This window comes from Rhipicephalus microplus, chromosome 3, assembly GCF_043290135.1.
Source record: "Rhipicephalus microplus isolate Deutch F79 chromosome 3, USDA_Rmic, whole genome shotgun sequence".
Taxonomy (NCBI): domain Eukaryota; kingdom Metazoa; phylum Arthropoda; class Arachnida; order Ixodida; family Ixodidae; genus Rhipicephalus; species Rhipicephalus microplus.
In genome coordinates this window covers 72,436,652-72,463,034 of record NC_134702.1, presented here as the reverse complement: position 1 = coordinate 72,463,034, position 26,383 = coordinate 72,436,652, and the positions used below count along the sequence as shown (strand labels likewise).

Below are 26,383 nucleotides of genomic sequence, written 5' to 3'. Positions count from 1 at the left end.
ATTTACTTACCCCCTCACGCGTATTTACCCCCGATGCTAGTAAAACGGCGACGTTTCTGCAACCTTCCCAATCGTCTCACTTATAAACTTTGGGTGCCAGCACACTTCGCGACGCGTATGACATGTTCTAATTCACTTTGTATATTATGGTGCTGCACATGTGGCAATAAGTCAATAATTAAAACATGAAGAATAAAAAAATCTTTATCCGTCGAGCCGGATTCGAACCAGCGACCTATGGATGTCCACAGTTGGAAACTCTACAGCCCACCGCTCTACCAACTGAGCTATCGACGGAAGATGTCGGTACCACGGCGCTGATTTATCCGTTATATCGAAGGAATCGCAGGCAGTATTGAGGCTGACGAACTAACGAGAACCATGAAGCTCCATGACATTTATTTACCCACTCACGCGTATTTACCCCCAATGATAGTAAAACGGCGACGTTTCTGCAACCTTCCCAATCGTCTCGCATATAAACTTTGGGTGCCAGCACACTTTGCGACGCGTATGACATGTTCTAATTAACTTTGTTCATTATGGTGCTGCACATGTGGCAATAAATAACTAATTAAAACATAAAGAATAAAAAAGGTTGCTCCGTCAAGCCGGATTCAATCCAGCGACCTATGGATGTCCGCAGTTCGAACCTCTACAGTCCACCGCTCTACCAACTGAGCTATCGACGGAAGATGGCGGTACCACGGCGCTGATTCATCCTTTATGCCGAAGGGATCGCAGGCAGTATTGAGGCTGACGAAATAACGAGAACCATGAAGCTGCATGACATTTAATTACCTTCTCACGCGTATTTACGCCCGATGCTAGTAAAATGGCGACATTTCTGCAACCTTCCCAATCGTCTCGGATATAAACTTCGGGTGCCAGCACACTTTGTGTCGCGTATGACATGTTTTAATTCACTTTGTACATTATGGAGCTGCACATGTGGCAATAAATAACTAATTAAAACATTAAAAAACAAAGGGTTGCTCCGTCGAGCCGGATTCGAACCAGCGACCTATGGATGTCCGCAGTTCGAATCTCTACAGTCCACAGTTCTGCCAACTGAGCTATCGACGGAAGATGGCAGTACTACGGCGCTGATTCATCCTTTTTGCCGAAGGAATCGAAGGCAGTATAAAGGCTGACGATATAACGAGAACCATGAAGCGGCATGACATTTACTTACCCACTCAAGCGTATTTACCCCCGATGCTAGTACAATGGTGACGTTTCTGCAACCATCCCAATCGTCTCGCATATAAACTTTGGGTGCCAGCACACTTTGTGTCGCGTATGATATGTTTTATTTCACTTCGTATACCATGGTGCTGCACATGTGGCAATAAATCACTAATTAAAACACAAAGACTACAACAAAAACATCGCTCCGTCAAGCCGGATTCGAACCAGTGACCTATGGATGTCCGCAGTTCGAACCTCTACAGTCCACCGTTCTACCAACTGAGATATCGACGGCAGATGGCGGTACTACGGCGCTGATTCATCCTTTATGCCGAAGGAATCGCAGGCAGTATAGAGGCTGACGAAATAGCAAGAACAATGAAACTGCATCACATTTTGTTACCCATTCACACGTATTTACCCCCGATGCAAGTAAAATGGCGACGTTTGTGCAACCTTCCCAATCGTCTCGCATATAAGCTTTGGGTGCCAGCGCACTTTGCGTCGCGTTTGACATGTTCTAATTCACTTTGTATATTATGGTGCTGCACATGTGGCAGTAAATCACTAATTAAAACATAAAGACTACACCAAAAAGATTGCTCAGTTGAGCCGGATTCGAACCAGCGACCTATGGATGTCCGCAGTTGGAACCTCTACAGTCCACCGTTTTACCAACTGAGCTATCGACGGAAGATGGCAGTACTACGGCGCTGATTCATTCTTTATGCCGAAGGAATCGAAGGCAGTATAAAGGCTGATAATATAACGAGAACCATGAAGCTGCATGACATTTACTTACCCACTCACGCGTATTTACCCCCGATGCTAGTAAAATGGCGACGTTTCTGCAACCTTCCCAATCGTCTCGCATATAAACTTTGGGTGCCAGCACACTTTGTGTCGCGTATGATATGTTTTATTTCACTTCGTATATTATGGTGCTGCACATGTGGCAATAAATCACTAATTAAAACACAAAGACTACAACAAAAACATCGCTCCGTTGAGCCGGATTCGAACCAGTGACCTATGGATGTCCGAGGTTCGAACCTCTACAGTCCACCATTCTACCAACTGAGATATCGACGGCAGATGGCGGTAACGGCGCTGATTCATCCTTTATGCCGAAGGAATCGCAGGCAGTATAGAGGCTGACGAAATAACAAAAACCATGGAGCTGCATGACATTTTGTTACCCATTCACACGTATTTACCCCCGATTTAAGTAAAATGGCGACGTTTATGCAACCTTCCCAATCGTCTCGCATATAAGCTTTGGGTGCCAGCGCACTTTGCGTCACGTATGACATGTTCTAATTCACTTTGTATATTATGGTGCTGCACATGTGGCAGTAAATCACTAATTAAAACATAAAGACTACACCAAAAAGATTGCTCAGTTGAACCGGATTCGAACCAGCGACCTATGGATGTCCGCAGTTCGAACCTCTACAGTCCACCGTTCTACCAACTGAGCTATCGACGGAAGATGGCAGTACTACGGCGCTGATTCATCCTTTATGCCAAAGGAATCGAAGGCAGTAAAAAGGCTGATATTATAACGAGAACCATGAAGCTGCATGACATTTCTTACCCACTCACGCGTATTTACCCCCGATGCTAGTAAAACGGCGACGTTTCTGCAACTTTCCCAATCGTCTCGCATATAAACTTTGGGTGCCAGCGCAATTTGCGTCGCGTATGACAAGTTCTAGTTCACTTTGTATATTATGGTGCTGCACATGTGGCAATAAATCACTGAATAAAACATAGAAATTGCAACAAAAAGCTTGCGCCGTCGAGCCGGATTCGAACCAGTGACCTATGGATGTCCGCAGTTCGAACCTCTACAGTCCACCGTTCTACCAACTGAGCTATCGACGGAAGATGGCAGTACTACGGCGCTGATTCATCCTTTATGCCGAAGGAATCGAAGGCAGTATAAAGGCTGATGATATAACGAGAACCATGAAGCTGCAGGACATTTACTTACCCCCTCATGCGTATTTACCCCCGATGCTAGTAAAATGGCGACGTTTCTGCAACCTTCCCAATCGTCTCGCATGTAAACTTTGGGTGCCAGCACACTTTGCGACGCGTATGACATGTTCTAATTAACTTTGTACATTATGGTGCTGCACAAGTGGCAATAAATAACTAATTAAAACATAAAGAATAAAAAAGGTGGCTCCGTCGAGTCGGATTCGAACCAGCGACCTATTGATGTCCGCAGTTCGAACCTCTACAGTCCACCGCTCTACCAACTGAGCTATCGACGGAAGATGGCGGTACCACGGCGCTGATTCATCCTTTATGCCGAAGGGATCGCAGGCAGTATTGAGGCTGACGAAATAACGAGAACCATGAAGCTGCATGACATTTAATTACCTTCTCACGCGTATTTACCCCCGATGCGAGTAAAATGGCGACATTTCTGCAACCTTCCCAATCGTCTCGGATATAAACTTCGGGTGCCAGCACACTTTGTGTCGCGTATGACATGTTTTAATTCACTTTGTACATTATAGTGCTGCACATGTGGCAATAAATAACTAATTAAAACATAAAAAAACAAAAAAGGTTGCTCCGTCGAGCCGGATTCGAACCAGCGACCTATGGATGTCCGCAGTTGGAACCTGTACAGTCCACCGCTCTACCAACTGAGCTATCGACGGAAGATGGTGGTACAACGGCGCTGATTCATCCTTTCCCCCGAATGAATCGCAAGCAGTATAGAGGATGACGAAATAACGAGAACCATGAAGCTGCATGACATTTAATTACCCACTCACGCGTACTTACCCCCGATGCTAGTGAAATGGCGACGTTTCTGCAACCTTCCCACTCGTCTCGCATATAAACTTTGAGTGCCAGCACACTTTGCGTCGCGTATGACATGTTTTAATTCACATTGTACATCATGGTGCTGCACATGTGCCAATAAATCATTATTTAAAAAATAAAGACTACAACAAAAAGATTGCTCCGTTGAGCCGGATTCGAACCAGTGATCTATGGATGTCCGCAGTTCGAACCTCTACAGTCCACCGTTCCACCAACTGAGCTATCGATGGATGATGGCAGTACTACGGCGCTGATTCATCCTTAATGCCAAAGGAGTCGCAGGCAGTATAAAGGCTGACGATATAACGAGAACCATGAAGCTCCATGACATTTATTTACTCACTCACGCGTATTTACCCCCGATGCTAGTAAAACGGCGACGTTTCTGCAACCTCCCCAATCGTCTCGCATATAAACTTTGGGTGCCAGCACACTTTGCGACGAGTATGACATGTTCTAAATAACTTTGTACATTATGGTGCTGCACATGTGGCAATAAATCACTAATTAAAACATAAAGAATAAAAAAGGTGGCTCCGTCGAGCCGGATTCGAACCAGCGACCTATGGATGTCCGCAGCTCGAACCTCTACAGTCCACCGCTCTACCAACTGAGCTATCGACGGAAGGTGGCGGTACTACGGCGCTGATTCATCCTTTATGCCGAAGAATTCGCAGGCAGTATTGAGGCTGACGAAATAACGAGAACCATGAAGCTCCATGACATTTATTTACCCACTCACGCGTATTTACCCCCGATGCTAGTAAAACGGCGACGTTTCTGCAACCTCCCCAATCGTCTCGCATATAAACTTTGGGTGCCAGCACACTTTGCGACGAGTATGACATGTTCTAAATAACTTTGTATATTATGGTGCTGCACATGTGGCAGTAAATCACTAATTAAAACATAAAGACTACACCAAAAAGATTGCTCAGTTGAGCCGGATTCGAACCAGCGACCTATGGATGTCCGCAGTTCGAACCTCTACAGTCCACCGTTTTACCAACTGAGCTATCGACGGAAGATGGCAGTACTACGGCGCTGATTCATTCTTTATGCCGAAGGAATCGAAGGCAGTATAAAGGCTGATAATATAACGAGAACCATGAAGCTGCATGACATTTACTTACCCACTCACGCGTATTTACCCCCGATGCTAGTAAAATGGCGACGTTTCTGCAACCTTCCCAATCGTCTCGCATATAAACTTTGGGTGCCAGCACACTTTGTGTCGCGTATGATATGTTTTATTTCACTTCGTATATTATGGTGCTGCACATGTGGCAATAAATCACTAATTAAAACACAAAGACTACAACAAAAACATCGCTCCGTTGAGCCGGATTCGAACCAGTGACCTATGGATGTCCGAGGTTCGAACCTCTACAGTCCACCATTCTACCAACTGAGATATCGACGGCAGATTGCGGTACTACGGCGCTGATTCATCCTTTATGCCGAAGGAATCGCAGGCAGTATAGAGGCTGACGAAATAACAAGAACCATGGAGCTGCATGACATTTTGTTACCCATTCACACGTATTTACCCCCGATGTAAGTAAAATGGCGACGTTTATGCAACCTTCCCAATCGTCTCGCATATAAGCTTTGGGTGCCAGCGCACTTTGCGTCACGTATGACATGTTCTAATTCACTTTGTATATTATGGTGCTGCACATGTGGCAGTAAATCACTAATTAAAACATAAAGACTACACCAAAAAGATTGCTCAGTTGAACCGGATTCGAACCAGCGACCTAGGGATGTCCGCAGTTCGAACCTCTACAGTCCACCGTTCTACAAACTGAGCTATCGACGGAAGATGGCAGTACTACGGCGCTGATTCATCCTTTATGCCAAAGGAATCGAAGGCAGTATAAAGGCTGATATTATAACGAGAACCATGAAGCTGCATGACATTTACTTACCCACTCACGCGTATTTACCCCCGATGCTAGTAAAACGGCGACGTTTCTGCAACTTTCCCAATCGTCTCGCATATAAACTTTGGGTGCCAGCGCAATTTGCGTCGCGTATGACAAGTTCTAGTTCACTTTGTATATTATGGTGCTGCACATGTGGCAATAAATCACTGAATAAAACATAAAAATTACAACAAAAAGCTTGCTCCGTCGAGCCGGATTCGAACCAGTGACCTATGGATGTCCGCAGTTCGAACCTCTACAGTCCACCGTTCTACCAACTGAGCTATCGACGGAAGATGGCAGTACTACGGCGCTGATTCATCCTTTATGCCGAAGGAATCGAAGGCAGTATAAAGGCTGATGATATAACGAGAACCATGAAGCTGCAGGACATTTACTTACCCCCTCATGCGTATTTACCCCCGATGCTAGTCAAAATGCGACGTTTTAGCAACCTTCCCAATCGTCTAGCACATAAACTTTGGGTGCCAGCGCACTTTGCGTCACGTATGACATGTTCTAATTCACTTTGTATATTATGGTGCTGCACATGTGGCAGTAAATCACTAATTAAAACATAAAGACTACACCAAAAAGATTGCTCAGTTGAGCCGGATTCGAACCAGCGACCTATGGATGTCCGCAGTTCGAATCTCTACAGTCCACAGTTCTGCCAACTGAGCTATCGATGGAAGTTGGCAGTACTACGGCGCTGATTCATCTTTTTTGCCGAAGGAATCGCAGGCAGTATAAAGGCTGACGATATAACGAGAACCATGAAGCTGCATGACATTTACTTACCCACTCACGCGTATTTACCCCCGATGCTAGTAAAATGGCGACGTTTCTGCAACCTTCCCAATCGTCTCGCATGTAAACTTTGGGTGCCAGCACACTTTGCGACGCGTATGACATGTTCTAATTAACTTTGTACATTATGGTGCTGCACAAGTGGCAATAAATAACTAATTAAAACATAAAGAATAAAAAAGGTGGCTCCGTCGAGCCGGATTCGAACCAGCGACCTATTGATGTCCGCAGTTCGAACCTCTACAGTCCACCGCTCTACCAACTGAGCTATCGACGGAAGATGGCGGTACCACGGCGCTGATTCATCCTTTATGCCGAAGGGATCGCAGGCAGTATTGAGGCTGACGAAATAACGAGAACCATGAAGCTGCATGACATTTAATTACCTTCTCACGCGTATTTACCCCCGATGCGAGTAAAATGGCGACATTTCTGCAACCTTCCCAATCGTCTCGGATATAAACTTCGGGTGCCAGCACACTTTGTGTCGCGTATGACATGTTTTAATTCACTTTGTACATTATGGTGCTGCACATGTGGCAATAAATAACTAATTAAAACATAAAAAAACAAAAAAGGTTGCTCCGTCGAGCCGGATTCGAACCAGCGACCTATGGATGTCCGCAGTTCGAATCTCTACAGTCCACAGTTCTGCCAACTGAGCTATCGATGGAAGTTGGCAGTACTACGGCGCTGATTCATCTTTTTTTGCCGAAGGAATCGCAGGCAGTATAAAGGCTGACGATATAACGAGAACCATGAAGCTGCATGACATTTACTTACCCACTCACGCGTATTTACCCCCGATGCTAGTAAAATGGCGACGTTTCTGCAACCTTCCCAATCGTCTCGCATATAAACTTTGGGTGCCAGCACACTTTGTGTCGCGTATGATATGTTTTATTTCACTTCGTATATTATGGTGCTGCACATGTGGCAATAAATCACTAATTAAAACATAAAGACTACAGCAAAAAGATTGCTCAGTTGAGCCGGATTCGAACCAGCGACCTATGGATGTCCGCAGTTCGAACCTCTACATTCCACCGTTCTACCAACTGAGCTATCGACGGAAGATGTCGGTACCACGGCGCTGATTCATCCGTTATATCGAAGGAATCGCAGGCAGTATTGAGGCTGACGAACTAACGAGAACCATGAAGCTGCATGACATTTAATTACCCTCTCACAGGTATTTACCCCCGATGCTAGTAAAATGGCGACGTTTCTGCAACCTCTCAATTGTCTCGCATATAAACTTTTGGTGCCAGCACACTTCGTGTCGCGTATGATATGCTTTAACTCACTTTGTATATTATGGTGCTGCACATGTGGCAATAAATCAATAATTAAAACATAAAGACTACACCAAAAAGATCGCTCCGTTGAGCCGGATTCGAACCAGCGACCTATGGATGTCCGCAGTTCGAACCTCTACAGTCCACAGTTCCACCAACTGAGCTATCGACGGAAGATGGCAGTACTAAGGCGTGGATTCATCCTTTATGCCGAAGGAATCGCATGCAGTATTAAGGCTGACGATATAACGAGAGCCATCAAGCTGCATGACATTTCATTACCCACTCACGCGTATTTACCCCCGATGCAAGTAAAATCACGACGTTTCTGCAACCTTCCCAATCGTCTCGCATATAAAATTTGGGTGCCGGAACACTTTGTGTCGCCCCTTAACATGCTCTAATTCGCTTTGTACATTAAGGTGCTGCACGTGTGGCAATAAAACACTAATTGAAACATAAAGATTAAAACAAAAAGAGCTTGCTCCGTCGAACTGGATTTGAACCACCGACCTATGAATGTCCGCAGTTTAGCCTCTACAGTCCACCGCTCTTCACACTGAGCTATCGACGGAAGATAGCGACACTACGGTGCTGATTCATTATTTATGCCGAAAGAATCTCAGGCAGTATAGAGGCTGACGAAATAACGAGAACCTTGAAGCTGCATTACATTTAAGTACCCACTCACGCGTACTTAGCCCCGATGCTAGTGAAATGGCGACGTTTCTGCAGCCTTCCCTATCGTCTCGCATATAAACTTTGAGTGCCAGCGCACTTTGCGTCGCGTATGACATGTTCTACTTCACTTTGTACATCATAGTGCTAACATATGGCAATAAATCAGTAGTTAAAACATAAAGAATAAAACAAAAAAAGTTGGCTCCGTTGAGCCGGATTCAAACCAGCGACCTATGGATGTCCGCAGTTGGAACCTGTACAGTCCACCGCTCTACCAACTGAGCTATCGACGGAAGATGGTGGTACTACGGCGCTGATTCATCCTTTCCCCGGAATGAATCGCAAGCAGTATAGAGGATGACGAAATAACGAGAACCATGAAGCTGCATGACATTTAATTACCCACTCACGCGTACTTACCCCCGATGCTAGTGAAATGGCGACGTTTCTGCAACCTTCCCACTCGTCTCGCATATAAACTTTGAGTGCCAGCACACTTTGCGTCGCGTATGACATGTTCTAATTCACATTGTACATCATGGTGCTGCACATGTGCCAATAAATCATTATTTAAAAAATAAAGACTACAACAAAAAGATTGCTCCGTTGAGCCGGATTCGAACCAGTGATCTATGGATGTCCGCAGTTCGAACCTCTACAGTCCACCGTTCCACCAACTGAGCTATCGATGGATGATGGCAGTACTACGGCGCTGATTCATCCTTAATGCCGAAGGAGTCGCAGGCAGTATAAAGGCTGACGATATAACGAGAACCATGAAGCTCCATGACATTTATTTACCCACTCACGCGTATTTACCCCCGATGCTAGTAAAACGGCGACGTTTCTGCAACCTCCCCAATCGTCTCGCATATAAACTTTGGGTGCCAGCACACTTTGCGACGAGTATGACATGTTCTAAATAACTTTGTACATTATGGTGCTGCACATGTGGCAATAAATCACTAATTAAAACATAAAGAATAAAAAAGGTGGCTCCGTCGAGCCGGATTCGAACCAGCGACCTATGGATGTCCGCAGCTCGAACCTCTACAGTCCACCGCTCTACCAACTGAGCTATCGACGGAAGGTGGCGGTACTACGGCGCTGATTCATCCTTTACGCCGAAGAATTCGCAGGCAGTATTGAGGCTGACGAAATAACGAGAACCATGAAGCTCCATGACATTTATTTACCCACTCACGCGTATTTACCCCCGATGCTAGTAAAACGGCGACGTTTCTGCAACCTCCCCAATCGTCTCGCATATAAACTTTGGGTGCCAGCACACTTTGCGACGAGTATGACATGTTCTAAATAACTTTGTACATTATGGTGCTGCACATGTGGCAATAAATCACTAATTAAAACATAAAGAATAAAAAAGGTGGCTCCGTCGAGCCGGATTCGAACCAGCGACCTATGGATGTCCGCAGCTCGAACCTCTACAGTCCACCGCTCTACCAACTGAGCTATCGACGGTAGGTGGCTGTACTACGGCGCTGATTCGTCCTTTATGCCGAAGAATTCGCAGGCAGTATTGAGGCTGACGAAATAACGAGAACCATGAAGCTGCATGACATATAATTACCCACTGAGGCGTATTTAACCCCGATGCTAGTAAAATGGCGAAGTTTCTGCAACCTTCCCAATCGTCTCGCATATAAACTTTGGGTGCCATTGTCGCGTATGATATGTTTTAATTCACTTTGTATATTATGGTGGTGCACATGTGGCAATAAATCCGTAATTAAAACATAAAGACTGCAACATACATCGCTCCGTCGAGCCGGATTCGAACCAGTAACCTATGGATGTCCGCAGTTCGAACCTCTACAGTCCACTGTTCTACCAACTGAGCTTTAGACGGAAGATGGCAGTACTACGGCGCTGATTCATCCTTTATGCCGTAATAATCGCAGGCAGTATAGAGGCTGACAAAACAACGAGAACCATAAAGCTGCATGACATTTCATTACCCACTTACGCGTATTTACCCCCGATGCTAGTAAAATGGCGACGTTTCTGCAACCTTCCCAATGGTCTCGCATATAAACTTTGGGTGCCAGCACACTTTGTGTCGCGTATAACATGTTCTTATTCACTTTGTACATTATGGTGCTGCACTTGTGGCAATAAATCGCTAATTAAAACATAAATAATAACACAAACAAGCTTGCTCCGTCGAGCCGGATTTGAACCAGCGACCTATGGATGTCCGCAGGTGGAACCTATGCAGTCCGCCGCTCTACCAACTGAGCTATCGACGGCTTTTTTTCTTTATTGCCTGTCTTCAGCTCACGTAAACAATACACATATTAACAGATAATTACACAACACAATCCAAAACATTGTAAAAATTGTGACTCAAAGGATGTGGCCCCGCATCTGTTAAAATGTTTTTATCGTCGATAGTAATTCGACGCGCGGCAACCATTCTGGGGTGAATTCCTGCAACTTTTGTTCATCCACAAAATTTCTTATATATTCTTTGAAGTACTGGTTGGGCGCTCGTGTATCTACATCAAAGTGCATGGCTGCCATCCTGGATTTCCAAATGCTATGAAGAGACATAAGCATTATCATATCATATGGGGTACCATCTTCCCTTTGTATTTGTAAACTAGCGGATGCCATATGCAGCAATGGGGAAGTCTTTTTTGATCGTGCGCTGGAGATTCAATGAATACATGCTCAATTGTCTCCTCCTTTCTGCATATTATGCAATGCGTGCCTCAAGGAACGTAAAACTCCTTTGCAGCCATCCAGGTATAGACGGTCAGCGTACCGGTATGTAATTTAAAAAGAAGTTTTTAGCACCTGGCGATATTTTCATCGCCTTGACGCGCTTTAGTACAGTGTGGCCATGGCATACATTGTAAAGGGACCGATACGAAGGCACTGGTAAAAACACATCGCATAGGTCCTTGTACAACTTTCTACGTCGGACTTGATCCAAGTATTCAAGTGAAAACCGCACTGACAGAAACCTACAAGAAAGTACATTTTCGCGGAGAAAGCCATAAACACCACCAGGTAGGCTGCAGGTTGATACAACCATGTTAGGCAAGTGTTGCCTCAGGCGAAGTTGACAGACAGTGCGTAGGAATGGGTTGTCGACGTCTCTAAAGAAACAAAATCGATTGACTACCTGTCTTAAAAACGAATGCGACAAGCCCAGTCCTCCATTTCGCACTCGAAGGAATAAATTGGTCCGACTCGATCTTTCCCAAGAAGATTCCCACACAAAGACAGCGAACACACGGTGAAATTTTTGGATGTTTACCCTTGAACAATGTAAGACTTGTAAGATATACCAAATTTTACTCACTAAGAATATGTTGCAAATTGTGGCTTTAGAAAACATAGGCCAATTCCAGCCATTCCACTTGTTCATTCTTTCCCGCAGGATATCCACTTGGCTCCTCCAGTACAAATCGCTGTCTTTGTAGCATTCGAGGGGGGCACCCAAGTATTTTACCGGTGTCGTAACAAACCTCAGGCTGGCATAACTGTCTGGGGTTTCTGCCCAGTCACCGTGCCAAAAGCCAAGGCATTTTTCCCAGTTTACAGCGCTGCCACTTGCAGCACAGAAATTAGTAATGCATTTGACAGCATCTGCAATGCTGTCACAGTCCGCGCAAAAAATGGCAATATCGTCCGCATAAGCCAACAGCCGGACTTCAACCTCGTGCAGCTTAAACCCACGGACACAGTCATTCTCTATGACACTCAAATAAAAGGACTCTATGTACAAACAAAACAATAGTGGTGAGAGAGGACAACCCTGACGGACCGAACGCTTGACTGGGATGCGCTTCCCCACCACCGCGTTAAGCAGTCTCGGTACGCCATGGCAACCCCCTCTGATTATTTTCCCTAAATTCACATAATCTAGGATGCACATCAGAATTTAATGAGGCACCCTGTCAAACGCCTTCTCGAGGTTGATTTGCAGCATTGCGACTCGCGCACCAATAACGTCGCAACATTCGAGGATGCTCCGGGCTGCGTGTATGTTAGTGAGGATAGTTCGACCTTTAATGCCGCACGTCTGATGCGGCCCCACGAGCTCCGTAATGACTGTTTGCAGCCTTTTAGCTAGGATTTTCATGAATATCTTGTAATCTCCGTTAGTGAGGCAGATTGGGCGGTAAGAATTTACTCTGCGCAGTGCAACGGGGTCTTCCGATTTCTGTATAAGGACAGTGTGAGATGATAAAAAGGACGGCGGTAATATTTTCAGCTCGAATGCCTCATTATAAACGTCGGCTAAGACTGGTGTTATTTCTAACTTGAAACACTTATAAAAGGCGGAAGTCAGACCATCAGGGCCAGGCGATTTCCCGGGATGCATACTTTCAATAGCACTGTTAACTTTCTCTTCCGAAATGGGTTCCTCCAATATTTCTTTTGTATTATTGTCAAGCTTTGGCATCAGCGGTAAAAAATCTTTTTTAAAGCGATCGACATCAACTGAGCAGGCTGCGAATAAACCATTGAAGTGCTCAAAGAAAGCACGCTCGATAACATCTGCGACATTGCTGACTTCACCCTCGTGTTCAATTTCTGTTATCTGATTACGTCGCGCATGCCTCTTTTCTGAGCCCAACGCCCTTTTTGACGGTGCTTCTGCCATTATCAGTCACTCGGCTCTTGCCCGAACCATAGCACCGCTGTATCTTTCGACATCGAACCGCTCAATTTTACTTTTCAATGCGCGAATATCTTCAAGAAACATGCCGGGCATTTTGCATTCTTCGAGGAGCAATTTTTCCAGGTTGCTGCGCATGAGCTTTTCTTCTGCTCCTTTTTCTCAGCTTATAGCGCTCGAGCGTTCCAAAGCCTTCAACTTAACGACCTGCTTGAAGTTCTCCCATTTTTCTCTAAACGTCTTTTTACTGCGAACTTTCATTTTTTCAACTTCCGTCATTACTTCCTCCATAAATATTTCATCACTCAGCAGATTCGAATTCAATTTCCATAGTTGCCACTCGAAGGCCCTTTTCGTTTCTTTCGTGCTAGCTACTACAAAGCTAACCAAGCAGTGGTCACTAAATGAAACGGCGTTAACACGGTATGCCTTGCAAAGCGGTGCCAATTCAACACTCACGTACGCCCTATCTAGTCGGGCATGGCTGGCTGCCTGAAAGTGGGTGTACTGCATAGTCCGGCCACCACCGAGACATTCGGCCACATCCTCCAAATCATGTTCTCTTACTGTATCGCTTAAGACAGCCGTACTTGCATCCCTGTAATGTCGTTCGCCAGTTTTGTCTTTGGCTGAAAGGACGCAGTTGAAATCGCCAATAATGATTAGGAGCCTATTACATTTGGTATACTGCTTTAGTTGTTCGAAAAATATGCGTCTTTCGTCAGTAACAGTCGGTGCGTACAAGCATATTACGCGCCATTCCAATCGCGAAAACAAAAGATCACAAACAATAAGCCGACCAGACGGACATGACGTTGAGGCTTCTACTTTAGCACCCAGACTCTGTCTGACGAACAAAACGCAACTGGAAGAAGTCCCTATGGCATGGCTAACTATAGCAGAATACCGCGGCAAGAATTGACGCACCATGCCCCCAGTTTCATCGTCGCCATGGACTTTAGTCCCTTGGACTGCCAGTATGTCAAGGTCGAGGTCACTTACTAGCCGATAAAGCTGACATTGTTTTCTCCGTGAGGCCAGGCCACGCACATTTAAAGTGGCCACACGGATTGAATTTTCTATTTGCACCATTGTAAGGCTACGAAAAACCCAGGGGCATGGCGCTTACCTTACAACTGCAATTCCCTCCTGAACGCCTTGTCCCAGTACCGTCCTTAAGTTGGCGAAGGCGGCGTTTCCGCCGTTTTGCGCTCCGACGAAATGTTTGTCCGTGGCCGGATGAGAGGCCGCCAAGCGGAAGTCGTTTTGACGGGTGGTTCGTCCGGCGAGACAGCAGTGGTGCCCTTGTATTTTTTATCTTCGTCACGGGGACGCTTCCCCGTCACAGTGCCACTGTCGCTTTCAATCCCAGTCATCGGTTCAGCCTCGGAGGGGGTCTCGTCTGCTGAGCCAAGAAACGTGTCGCCGGTGCTGCTTGCATCCACCTTTTCACTGCTTTCTCCAACGCCTTCGTATGGAAGCCCGGCGTCGGGCTTACCTGGTGCTTCACACACGCCCTCTTCTTGACGGCATGACGACCCATCTTCCACAGCAGAGTTTGAGTTAACTCCTGCTGTTTCTTCCGAGTCTGCTTCGTCCTTGAGGTGCTCCAGTGCATCACTTTCCCGCGCTGGTCCGGTCACACTGGCATATGTCTTCGCGCGGTCGTCGTCTTCGTGGCCGAAGCGGCGACCATGACCGCAGCGGGGTACTCGGCAGTCGCGACGTATGTGATCGGTACTCTTGCACCGTAGGCACAACGGTGCACGGCCCGGAACGACAACGAGAGTCAGCTCTCCGGCGATCTTGAGCTGGTGCGGAATGTCATCCACCTTGACGTCGGAGTGCAGCTTTAGTCCCACATACCGCGTCGTTGAGCCCTTTTCTGTGATTCCCGGTGCTCGCCACTTCTCCCGTTTCACTTCGAATACTTTCCCATAAGGAGTCAAGGCAACACGCACGTCTTCGTCGGTAACGCCATGCAGCAACCAGTGAAGCTTCAAGCGAACCTCGCGGTTATTTGGGTCAATGAGCAAACATGGGCGATCCTTTACCTTCACATCGATGGCGGAGAGCAACTTCCGAGCAGCCTCAGCACTCGTCAGTGTCACAGCCCATACGTGGTTCATTTGATACGCCCCCAACGCCAAAACGTCGTCGAGCACACCAAGCTTGGCCAAAGTGTCCCGGTAATCTTCGACGCGGTAAGGCCGGGCTCTCGGATCACCATGCATGAACACGGTATTCGCAGTGATACGTCCGGAAGGCAGATTGGGCAGAATCACCTCATAATCGTCGGCGCTAGGCGCAAAAACCCTGATACCACGGCCCGTTCGGGCCGCTGATACCGCTCCGTCGGAGCCGAACATTCCGCGACCGTATCGCTCGAAAGCCGGAAGAGCAATCTGAGCTATCGACGGAAGATGGCAGTACTACGGCGCTGATTCATCCTTTATGCCGAAGGAATCGCAGGCAGTATATAGGCTGACAAAATAACGAGAACCATGAAGCTGCATGACATTTTGTTACCCACTCACGCGTATTTACCCCTGATGCTAGTAAAACGGCGACGTTTCTGCAACCTTCCCAATCGTCTCGCATATAAATTTTGGGTGCCAGCACACTTCGCGACGCGTATGACATGTTCTAATTAACTTTGGACATTATGGTGCTGCACATGTGGCAATAAATCACTAATTAAAACATAAAGAATAAAAAAGGTTGCTCCGTCGAGCCGGATTCGAACCAGCGACCTATGGATGTCCGCAGTTCGAACCTCTACAGTCCACCGCTCTACCAACTGAGCTATCGACGGAAGATGGCGGTACCACGGAGCTGATTCATCCTTTATGCCGAAGGGATCGCAGGCAGTATTGAGGCTGACGAAATAACGAGAACCATGAAGCTGCATGACATTTAATTACCTTCTCACGCGTATTTACCCCCGATGCTAGTAAAAGCGTATTTACCCCCGATGCTGCGGGCGTGTATTTTTGGACGTGCTGCAGAGGGCTATTAAGAAATACCTTCCATTGGACCCGTATGGAAACCGGGGCCTGAATTTTCAAAACGAAGACGGGGTACCTACCCTATGATGCAATCATGCTCCTGGGCCTCCACTCTTTCTGGAGAGCGAGAATGGCGGGCTACCATTTCGACAAGGATGCGCGGAACGCCCGAATCTATTTTCGTGAGAGCATAGGCTGGTTTCTATCTGTTCAAAAAGCTGCACTCGAGCCACCCGAATGGCTCTCGCGAGTAGAGCACCTTGTGGCTCTGCCTGAATTTTAACTCGGCGACACCATCACTATGCTGGTTGACTAAAAATACTTCCTCTGTTCATTGTAAATTGCGTGGTTTTATTGTCTGTGTCTTTTGAGTTATATGAAAGATTACCAAAACCAGATAATAAAGGGAGAAAAGTGAAGCTGCATGACAATATATACCCACTCACACGCATTTACCCCCAACACTTGTTAAGTGGGGACATTTTTCCAACCTTCCCAATCGTCTTGCATATTAACGTTAGGTGCCAGCACACTTCGTGTTGCGTACGACATGCTCTAATTCGATTTGTACATTATGATGCTGCACATGGGCAATTAAATTGATAATTATAACAAAAAGAGTACAACATAAAGCTTGTTCCTTGGAGCCGGATTCCAACCAGCGACCTTTGGATGTCCGCAAATGGAACCTCTACAGTCCAGTGCTTTACCAACTGAGCTATCGATGGTAGATGAGGAGAAGATGGAAGATTGAGTCTGACGAAATAGCGAGAACCGTGATTCTGCCTGACAAGTGGCGACGTTTTTCCAACCTTCCCAATCGTCTTGCATGCATACGTTAGGTGCCAGCACACTTCTTGTTGTGTATGACATGCCCTCATTCGATTTCTGCAATATAATGTTTCACATGGGCAAATAAATTCATAATTAAAGCAAAAAGAATAACAAAGAAGCTTGGTCCGCTGAGCCAGATTTGAACCAGCGGCCTATGGATGTCCGCAGTTGGTACCTCTACAGTTCACCGCTGTACCAACTGAGCTATCAGCGGAAAATGGGGGTACTATGGCGCTGCCTCATCCTTTATGCCGAAGGAATCGCAGGCAGTACTGAGGCTGACGAAATATCGAGAACCGTGGAGCTGCATAACATTTATTACCCACCTACATGCAATTACTGTCGACACTAGTAAAGTTGCGACGTTTTTCCAACCTTCCCAATTGTCTTGCACATAAATGTTAGGTGCCAGCACACTTCGTGTTAAGTACGACATGCTCTTATTTGATTTGTACATTGTGATGCTGCACTTGGGCAAAAAATGATAATTAAAACAAAAAATACAACAAATTGCTTGCTTCGTAGAGCTAGATTTGAACCAGCGACCTATGGATGTCCGCAGTTGAAACCTCTACACTCCACCGCTGTACCAACTGAGCTGTCGAGGGAAGTTGGTATTGTGGGAGGGGGGGGGGTGCTGCTTCATTCTTTAGGCCGAGGAAATCGCAGGCAGTATTGAGGCTGACGAAAACGCGAGAACCGTGATTCTGTCTGACAAGTGGCGACGTTTTTCCAACCTTTCCAATCGTCTTGCGTACATATGTTAGGTGCCAGCACACTTCTTGTTGCGTATGACATTATCTAATTCGATTTGTACATTATAATGCTTCACATGGCCGGGCTACGCTGCGTTTGTGCCATGTCGACATCTAAGAAGAAACGAATTGATTCATAGATTCCGGTCATATTTTCTTTTGTGCGCGCGATGGGTTAAGACGAATATATAGATCACCAATACAACGGCTTCAGCTTCAATAGATAGCCAGGGTAAAAGTACGAGTCACCTCGAAGTAAAGTTTCTCTCTTTTTCTCTCTCGATCTTCTTCGTGCAGCCGTGGCGGTCTAGGGGCTGTTGTGGCTCTCGGCGCTGTTCACCAGTAGTCGTTTCGGATCCCAGCGCTGATCACCAGTTGTTGCGGACCGGGGTCTACCCGGTCTTTTGTGGTAGCGTGTTGTAACTTCGTGTAGAGGAAACGAACGCTGACAAAATGGGGATACGAAAAACAAACAGGTGTATGGCACGATTTACAAATATTTACAGCATGAGGTTAGGAGTTCACAAACCACAAGCGTAGTGGTTGAACCGTTACATGTTTCAGAGCATTGTCCAGCAGTTTGCGGCGTCGTTTTAAACCCTGTCAGGCTTCTCCTTCTTGAGTAGAACACCAATCACACACACACAACAGGCGAGGGGTACGAGCACGCACGGCCAACGTGAACGTCCAATATTGAGTCGTGATCACTGCACTGCAAGGTGGCGCCAGCGGGGCTCTTCCTCGTCGTGTGTGTGGCGCTGGTCGAGGGGTCCCAAGCTCCTGACAGCATACATCAAACGGTCCGCCGATCTGTTCGCTCAATTATCAGGGCGATTTGCGGCGGCGGCTGCGGTTTCTTCCAAGGAAGATGCTGTCTTTGTTGTCCTCTCTGGAACGGCTTATGGCGTCAAGGCGACACGACGTCGCATCCTCCGTCTAGCAGGGACAATACCTGGCGGGCATAGGCAGCCGGCCAGTCGGCTACTTGTTTGAGGATTAAAAGAGCGCCGCTCTCCCGTCAGCCCTGGCGCCGGTCATAACAGCTTCCCCCTCGCCAGATGAGTCACGTAGGGCAGCAGTCACCGCTGCTGCTCGATTGATTGATCGATTTGTGGGGTTTACCGTCCCAAAACCGCCATATGATTATGAGAGACGCCGTAGTGGAGGGCTCCGGAAATTTTGACCACCTGAGGTTCTTTAACGTGCACCCAAATCTGAGCACACGGGCCTACAACATTTCCGCCTCCATCGGAAATGCAGCCGCCCCAGCCGGGAATCGAGCCCGCGACCTGCGGGTCAGCAGCCGAGTACCTTAGCCACTAGACCACCGCGGTGGGGCACCGCTGCTGCTCGAAGGGACGACGAAATGGCCCGTAGTGTAATGCCAGGATCTCGCCTTCGCTTGTCGCATGGTCTGGGTAATTGCCGAAAACTTCGACAGCGTCTCTGAAACTCGAACACATGCACAAGCAAGCCCTTGGCCCCCTTCGAACAAACCAAGCCAAAAGAGGGATGGTAAACCAATTTTCTTCACTAGCTTTTAACAAAAAGCTCACACTCAGAACTCTCAGGACTCACTTCAGCTGAGAAACCATACGTGCTATTTTACAAATTTCACATAATAAGTTGCACGAAAAAAAAACTAAAATATCAATTTTGATACATCAAGAGCACCCCCAGGTTGCCTAGAAAGAGCGGCTCAGCACGTCAGCGTTTCCATTCAATTTGCCCTTCATATACCTAATGTCAAATTGATATTTTTAAAGAATCAAGCTTCACCACACAAGGCGACTGTTCTTTGATGTCACGGTTCGCAGCCAAGTAAGGAGACATTGGTCTCTCTGTACTTTAAATTTAGTATCTCTGAGATAACACTGCAACTGCTGAAAGCCTACACAAGGCAAGCGCACTCTTTTCCTGAAGCGCAGTACGTTATCTCACGAGAGCCCAATTTCTGGCTCAAGTAAAGCGTAGCTTTGCATGTTACCACTGTTATCCTGACATAAAAAGGCTGCCTCCTTCTTTTCATCGCTGACCACTTTCATCGGCTCTGTCCCGTGGAGAGCATCGGTCATGTACGCGAACGCGGAACAAACTCGGATTTAGTGAGCGCTACAATTGTCCTGGTGTCCGTCTTTGTTTACAGCCGCCAATAACCGTCTACTACTGATACAAGAAGCTCACTAGCCTCCCGAAAGCTTAACTTAAGCTGTGACCTAACGGTCTACCTCAACGGTCAGGGAAAGCTTGACTGCTCATGTTCACTAGATCAATCATTCTTCAAAGGAGACAACAACAAAAAAGTAACGAACACTGCCTTCTAGCATGTTTGTTCAGTTAGTTACCTGCCTATGCTAACGCCTTTGATTTAAAAAAAAAACTGAGTTCTTCTGAGCGTTTTCAATTATTCTCATTCCTACAGTCTTGCAAGATACACGGCTCTAGTAACTGTACGCATAATCCCTCACAGTTTTTCTAACATTCTTACGTTACGTTGTACACATTGTGTACAACACAGAAATAATACTAGGTGCAATACTCATTAAAAGCACCCCACAATAATGCACAAGTTTTTGCTAAATTCATGCACCAATGGTTCTCAATTCTCACAGCACGCAACGACAACTTCACTGTGTCGCGCCAAGCTTAATCATTTTACAAAATCTTTTGGTCTACTCTAACATCTTGCTACTTGAAATGCTCATTCACGTCACATCCACATGACAGTGAAGGCATAGGCCATTACACTTAACCCTTGAATATACTAGAAAAATAACACAATTTTCCAGTTTTCCCCTTCTGCACAGATTCGCCCTAAATATTAAATCACTTCTAGTTCGGCGGTTTTCCTTCCGTAAACTCTACATCAAATCTTGTAACCTATACAGAATTAAAACGACTCAAACATGAATCTCCAATGCTGTACTGAATAACGTATACTTAGCACGCCCGTGCAACAATTACTAAAACTGACCGTGCCCCCTTTTCTACACTAAATTCGCCTGAATCGCACACGATGGGGTCGTGGTCCCGGCGGTTTTCGAACACGCCAGAGGCTACAAAACGCACGAATGCTAGGCTGTGTTCTGTTGTCACGCCTCATTCTGCATTTCGGCCGGCTCCCCTTAGGAATGTGCAAGGGACGCCAAAAACAGGTGGGAACTCTGGGCCATTTTCTTTTTGTGTTCACCCCTACGCGGTATATAGCCACTCTGCCCTTTCGAGTTTGACCCTTCGGGCAAGGCCGCTTTCCCGAAGTTGTCGAACGGAACCACGCGCTTAGTTGGGGTGACGTCCCTCGTTTTCCCCCTCTACACCTGTCTCACCGTTTGTGCCTCCATGAACACCACTCACTACAAAACTGCGCGAAAAATCGACAAGAAACAGAGAAGGCACACACACAAGCGCAGCACCACCATTGACGTTTCTTGAAACGGATTAACGGCCTAGCCTTTCGTCTTTGTAGGGACGGAGTCGGACCTGCCCTAGGCTTACGCAGTGCCGAACGCTTCCGCTTCTTTCCTTTCCTGCGATGTTTGTCATGCGATGACATGGTCACGTGAAGTCACGTGATGTTATGATGACGTCACAGTTTTGGTGATGCTTGACGTCCTGTATGTCGTCATCACATGATGGTTGCTTTCGATCACTCGACGTCGCCGACGCGGGCTGCAAACGGTCGAGTTTCACGTTTGATGAGGCGTTGAAGGTTCTCGCCTAAAAACAAAAATTGACCGTTGGTGGCATTGGCGTCCCGCGGCGTCGGTGTCAAAAGGAGTGATGCAAAAATCATCGCGTGATGGCGTCACCACACGACGTCATCGTGACATTACGGATCACCAGAATGTGTAAGGTCATCATCACGGTCCGATGATCACTTCATGAATGCCTCCAGTAATAAATCAGTGCAAAGCCACTTTAGGTGCAGAAAACTTTCGTGGGGGGGGGGGGGGGGTTAATATAAACAAAAATAAACAGACGGCTGTCACCTTCGGGTCACCTTGGGTGAATGCATAAAAAACCCTGCAAGTTTTTTTAACTGTTACGTAGTGTTTATTTTGCTAATAACTGCATGGTTATGTTCAATCGCATCTGCTTGTTATTGACCATTTTTTTAGAGGTCTCACCTATTCTTGCTTCGCGCAACTCTTTCTTTATATTTGAAGCATTTCTTAGCGAACTTCGGCGACATTGAGCGTATCTATCTATCTATCTATCTATCTATCTATCTATCTATCTATCTATCTATCTATCTATCTATCTATCTATCTATCTATCTATCTAACTAGCTTCCTACGACATTTAGCTCTCCTGGTCGTTACGATAATGGTATCGATACCAAACTTGGTATGGCATAACATAGCTGTATGGCGAGCATATTTTACTAATCATAACAAGAAAATCATGACTTGTATGTCATGAATGTCATGATTTACATTTCATGGTCTTGCTGCTCTTGCGGTGGTCACGTTGACTTGACATGTTGCGAAACTGGTAGGGTGTGGTATGATTGCATGGCGAACACGGGCGACAGACCTAACGTAGAAATCTTGACATGCATGTTATGTAAGTCATGAGTCATGACTACATGCCACGCTCATGATGCGCTCGCAGCCGTCTCGCTATCTTTACATATTCCAAATTCGGCTTTACGTGATGCGAATGGATGATGAAGGTATGTGACTGGTGCAAACATGATAATCATGAGATGCATGTCATGTGACATTATCACTACAAGCAACACTCATGATGCCCTCGCAGCCGTTTCGCTAGCTTCACACACACTAAATTCGGTATTACGGGACGTGATGGACGACAAAGAGATGTGACTGGTGCAAGCACGATAATCATGTGATGCGTGTCCTGTAACAACATGACTACATGCTACGCTCATGATGCGCTCGCGGCCGTCTCACTAGATTAATATACGCCAAATTTGGTATTACGTCACGTGAATGAATGACAAAGGTATGTTACTTGTGCAAACATAATAATTACGAAATGCGTGTCATGTAAGAGCATGACTACATGCCACACTCAAAGCGTTAATGCACTCAGACGTGACCCGGGCGTGTGTGCTGTAGCGTTCGTTTTGTCGCGTCATGCCGGTGATGCCATGCCAGGCACCGATCTGCCTGGTATATACTCGCAGGCACGCGCCGCACTGCGTTGCTTTGACGCATGCGCGTTTGAGCACGCCCGGCGTCTCTTCCCCACGAAGCTAGGCAGACGCGGTGCATTCTTGGTAACGTGGCTGGTGCGAAATGGAGCATGTCCCATTTCGCACCGGTTGCCGCCGGGATGCGCCGACAGACGCTGGTCGCGTCGGGCGTCAGACTATAGTCTGGGCGTTTTGCTAGCGTAGCGTCGCTGCGCCCAGCGTGCGCTCGTGAACGTTACGTCGCAGTATATTGGGCCCTTCATGATGCTCTCCCTGCCGTTTCGCTAGCTTCACATATACCAAGTTTGTTATTAGGGGATGTGGATGGACGACCAAGGTATGTGACTGGTGCAAACATGATAATCAAGAGATGCGTGTCATGTAACAACACGACCACATGCCACGCTCATGATGCGCTCGCGGTCGTTTCTCTAGCTCAAATATACCAAATTGGTATTGCATGACGTCAATAGACGCAAAGTTAAATGGCACGTCTGGACGGGATAATCATTATCTTCGTGTCATGTAAAACATGACTACATGCTACGCTCATAGCACGCTCGTGGCCGTTTCGCTCGCTCCACATATACCAAATTTGGTGTCAGGTGGCGTGAATAGATGATGAAAATAAGTAACACGTCCAAACATAATAATTATGACATGAAAGTTATGTACGGCATAATTTATCTCCGCCTCAATATTTTGTTCTGATTTTAAACTGACCTATAAACCTTCCTCATTCGTGCTTCGCATATCATGGATTCCCACTGTACGTGGGATCTGCCAAGTTTTTTTTTTTCTTTTGTCAAGGCAAAGAGCGCTAAGACTAGTTTTATGATTATCGATAAAAAAAGTTACACTCGCCGTCAGTTTCTTTCACACTGTCAGCTTATGCAAGCGCTGCTGTGACCGTCTATACTTCTCCCATACTAAATGATGCTTTGACCAGCGCTTTTAATGACACTCTGACCATTATTAGCCTTTCACAGCAACGTTTTTCGGCTTAAACCGTCTGGCCACAGATAGTGAGTGCTTATTTGCACAGTAAGAATGTTCATGATGCGCAGTTTTTCCTTCTGGATACGCCCGAGGCGAGTTCTTCAGATGTTTTGTGATTGGCCCTTTTGGTAAAGGTGACAGGAACGGTTGTATGTTTTGGGCAGCTTGGAGAGGCAGATCTATAAAAACGACAAATTACTAAGTTTGCATAATCATAAACTGTAACGAAAGAAGAGATTACGGGAGCTGAAAAAGTAAAATAGAATATTGTGTGAATCATGCACACTGATGTTCATTCCGTTGTATTTTCTTCCAATTATTAACTAGTCATAACCTTTTGCGCAGTCAGGTCTGAAATTTTTAATTTCCAACTTACAGTCGTGAAAACAGGAACTACGCAGATTCAGCAGGTTTTGCGCTATTTGAAAGCAAATACTGCATGCGAAGTATTCGCTCTATGGGCGTGCTGGTAGCTATTGTTTACTACACTCAGCGTCCCAATTAGGTACGTTGCTTTGACGCATGCGCGTTTGGGCGCACACGGCGTCCCTCCATCACGAAGAGAAGCGGATGCGATGCTGTATGGTTAACGTCTTCGGTGCGAAATGGAGCATGCCGCATGTCACGCCAGTTGCTGCCGGGCCACGCCGACGGACGCTGGTCGTGCCGGTCGCGCCTGGCGTCAGAGTGCTCATGTTTTACTAGCGTGACCTCGCTGTGCCCAGCCTACGCGCGCGTCAGCGTTGCGTCGGATTACAATGAGCCTTTAATGACATGCTCGGCGATGTTTCGCTAGCTCCACATATACCAAGTTTGGTATCACGGGAAGTGAATAGACGGCGAATGTAAATGAAACGTCCAAACATGATAATCATGATATGAATGTCACGTAAAACATGACTACATGCTACGCTCATAGCGCGCTCGTGACCGTTTCACTATCTACATATATACTAAAGTTGGTATCATGTGACGTTGATAGATGATGAAGGTGAATGAAATGTCCTAACTGTCCTAACATAATATTCATAACATGGAAGTCATGTACGGCATAATTTACCTCCGCCTCGTAACGTTGAGCTAAGTTCAAAGTGGCCTATCAACCTTCCTCATTCGTGCTTCGCATATCATCGATTGCCATTGTATGTGGGATCTCCCCGTTTTCTTACGGGCGGAGCTCCTTAAGGCGTAGGCTGAGCGTGCCGTCGTAATCGTATGTAGCCACCTGTCGTTAGTTCTTGAACCAGCCGTACATGGCGGTATTTGTACATATAACGTAGGGAGCCTACATGAACGGCCGTTTTAGGGTGATGTCAGCCTTTGACCCACTACATGCCGCCAACGCACCGCCGCCCGCCAAAACACAATGTGGCCAGACAGCAACGCCGCGCTGTCGCCCCATCTTGGTGCCCGCACTGCGTCTACGCCCGGTTGCGTTTAGTTCTCAATAATACGGCGTCGAACGTTGCGGTAGCGTGTTAAACGCTGCCGGTGAAGCCTTAGAATGCCTGGATGCTGCGTACCGCTCTGCACTAACCACAACAGAAAGGGGGTATGAATGTTCCGCTTCCCAGCGAGCCCTGGCCGACGACAACTATGGCTGGCTCAAGTGAAGCGAGACGGCTGGGAGCCCCCCAGTGCGTCTCGTATTTGCTCTGTGAGTACTGCGTATTTCGTTCACTGTTTTTTCCTGCGGCACACGTGTGTTTCGCGGTGTTCGCGAATAAGTAGACAACCGAAGTTGTCGTTGCTGCGTCCACGCATTGCGAGTAGGAAGCCCACAAACGGGACGCGTCCGCGCGTTCGTACGAAGACGCGCTCGCTAGTCTGAGCTGTTGCCACGCATGCGTTCGTGTCAGCGTAGCCTCAGTATTATGTCGCAAGTGTTTGTGTGTGGGCTGCGAATTTCTTCGTGCGCTCACTTTGAGAACTGGGTCGCTTACACGACCCTGAGAACCGCCGCTGTCACTCGGCCGGCTCCTTTTTGTTGCGCCGTACTTCGCGTAGCTGGAGGGAGCGGCGGCTGGCTCCAAAATGGCGGCGCACAGAAAACTATGCTGAATTTGGTGAAAGCTGGCAGCAGCGTGCCCCATTGCCCGCTGGCTTTGGCTGAGTTTCTTGAAGGCACTTATTAAGATGTTACCACCCTAAAAATGGCCGTTCATGTAGGCTCCCTAATATAACGAAATGCATATGCGCTGAAAAATACAAATGGTA

At 46.7% G+C, this 26,383-nt stretch overlaps 1 protein-coding gene and 17 non-coding genes across 18 annotated transcripts in view; all 18 read right to left on the bottom strand.

Moving 5' to 3' along the window:
• The window catches only part of LOC142803787 (uncharacterized), a 373,950-nt gene extending 358,110 nt beyond the window's left edge, over positions 1–15,840 (bottom strand). The window contains exon 1 of the mRNA XM_075889816.1: positions 14,539–15,840. Coding sequence (XP_075745931.1) covers positions 14,585–15,778 — 1,194 coding nt within the window. The 5' untranslated portion in view covers positions 15,779–15,840 and the 3' untranslated portion in view covers positions 14,539–14,584. The remainder of the gene's footprint in view (positions 1–14,538) is intronic.
• On the bottom strand, positions 208–297 carry TRNAY-GUA (transfer RNA tyrosine (anticodon GUA)). Its single transcript is given in 2 exon segments — positions 208–243; positions 261–297. It is a non-coding gene; the product is annotated as a tRNA-Tyr (tRNA).
• Positions 603–692, bottom strand: TRNAY-GUA (transfer RNA tyrosine (anticodon GUA)). The gene is given in 2 exon segments: positions 603–638; positions 656–692. It is a non-coding gene; the product is annotated as a tRNA-Tyr (tRNA).
• Positions 997–1,086, bottom strand: TRNAY-GUA (transfer RNA tyrosine (anticodon GUA)). Its single transcript is given in 2 exon segments — positions 997–1,032; positions 1,050–1,086. It is a non-coding gene; the product is annotated as a tRNA-Tyr (tRNA).
• TRNAY-GUA (transfer RNA tyrosine (anticodon GUA)) lies at positions 1,396–1,485 on the bottom strand. The gene is given in 2 exon segments: positions 1,396–1,431; positions 1,449–1,485. It is a non-coding gene; the product is annotated as a tRNA-Tyr (tRNA).
• On the bottom strand, positions 2,989–3,078 carry TRNAY-GUA (transfer RNA tyrosine (anticodon GUA)). Its single transcript is given in 2 exon segments — positions 2,989–3,024; positions 3,042–3,078. It is a non-coding gene; the product is annotated as a tRNA-Tyr (tRNA).
• TRNAY-GUA (transfer RNA tyrosine (anticodon GUA)) lies at positions 3,384–3,473 on the bottom strand. The gene is given in 2 exon segments: positions 3,384–3,419; positions 3,437–3,473. It is a non-coding gene; the product is annotated as a tRNA-Tyr (tRNA).
• On the bottom strand, positions 3,780–3,869 carry TRNAY-GUA (transfer RNA tyrosine (anticodon GUA)). Its single transcript is given in 2 exon segments — positions 3,780–3,815; positions 3,833–3,869. It is a non-coding gene; the product is annotated as a tRNA-Tyr (tRNA).
• TRNAY-GUA (transfer RNA tyrosine (anticodon GUA)) lies at positions 4,574–4,663 on the bottom strand. Its single transcript is given in 2 exon segments — positions 4,574–4,609; positions 4,627–4,663. It is a non-coding gene; the product is annotated as a tRNA-Tyr (tRNA).
• Positions 6,170–6,259, bottom strand: TRNAY-GUA (transfer RNA tyrosine (anticodon GUA)). The gene is given in 2 exon segments: positions 6,170–6,205; positions 6,223–6,259. It is a non-coding gene; the product is annotated as a tRNA-Tyr (tRNA).
• On the bottom strand, positions 6,964–7,053 carry TRNAY-GUA (transfer RNA tyrosine (anticodon GUA)). Its single transcript is given in 2 exon segments — positions 6,964–6,999; positions 7,017–7,053. It is a non-coding gene; the product is annotated as a tRNA-Tyr (tRNA).
• On the bottom strand, positions 7,360–7,449 carry TRNAY-GUA (transfer RNA tyrosine (anticodon GUA)). Its single transcript is given in 2 exon segments — positions 7,360–7,395; positions 7,413–7,449. It is a non-coding gene; the product is annotated as a tRNA-Tyr (tRNA).
• On the bottom strand, positions 8,959–9,048 carry TRNAY-GUA (transfer RNA tyrosine (anticodon GUA)). Its single transcript is given in 2 exon segments — positions 8,959–8,994; positions 9,012–9,048. It is a non-coding gene; the product is annotated as a tRNA-Tyr (tRNA).
• On the bottom strand, positions 9,753–9,842 carry TRNAY-GUA (transfer RNA tyrosine (anticodon GUA)). The gene is given in 2 exon segments: positions 9,753–9,788; positions 9,806–9,842. It is a non-coding gene; the product is annotated as a tRNA-Tyr (tRNA).
• TRNAY-GUA (transfer RNA tyrosine (anticodon GUA)) lies at positions 10,148–10,237 on the bottom strand. The gene is given in 2 exon segments: positions 10,148–10,183; positions 10,201–10,237. It is a non-coding gene; the product is annotated as a tRNA-Tyr (tRNA).
• TRNAC-GCA (transfer RNA cysteine (anticodon GCA)) lies at positions 10,936–11,025 on the bottom strand. The gene is given in 2 exon segments: positions 10,936–10,971; positions 10,989–11,025. It is a non-coding gene; the product is annotated as a tRNA-Cys (tRNA).
• A 294-nt stretch (positions 15,841–16,134) lies between the features above and the next one.
• TRNAY-GUA (transfer RNA tyrosine (anticodon GUA)) lies at positions 16,135–16,224 on the bottom strand. The gene is given in 2 exon segments: positions 16,135–16,170; positions 16,188–16,224. It is a non-coding gene; the product is annotated as a tRNA-Tyr (tRNA).
• A 1,151-nt stretch (positions 16,225–17,375) lies between these two features.
• On the bottom strand, positions 17,376–17,465 carry TRNAY-GUA (transfer RNA tyrosine (anticodon GUA)). The gene is given in 2 exon segments: positions 17,376–17,411; positions 17,429–17,465. It is a non-coding gene; the product is annotated as a tRNA-Tyr (tRNA).
• Between the last annotated feature and the right edge of the window lie 8,918 nt (positions 17,466–26,383).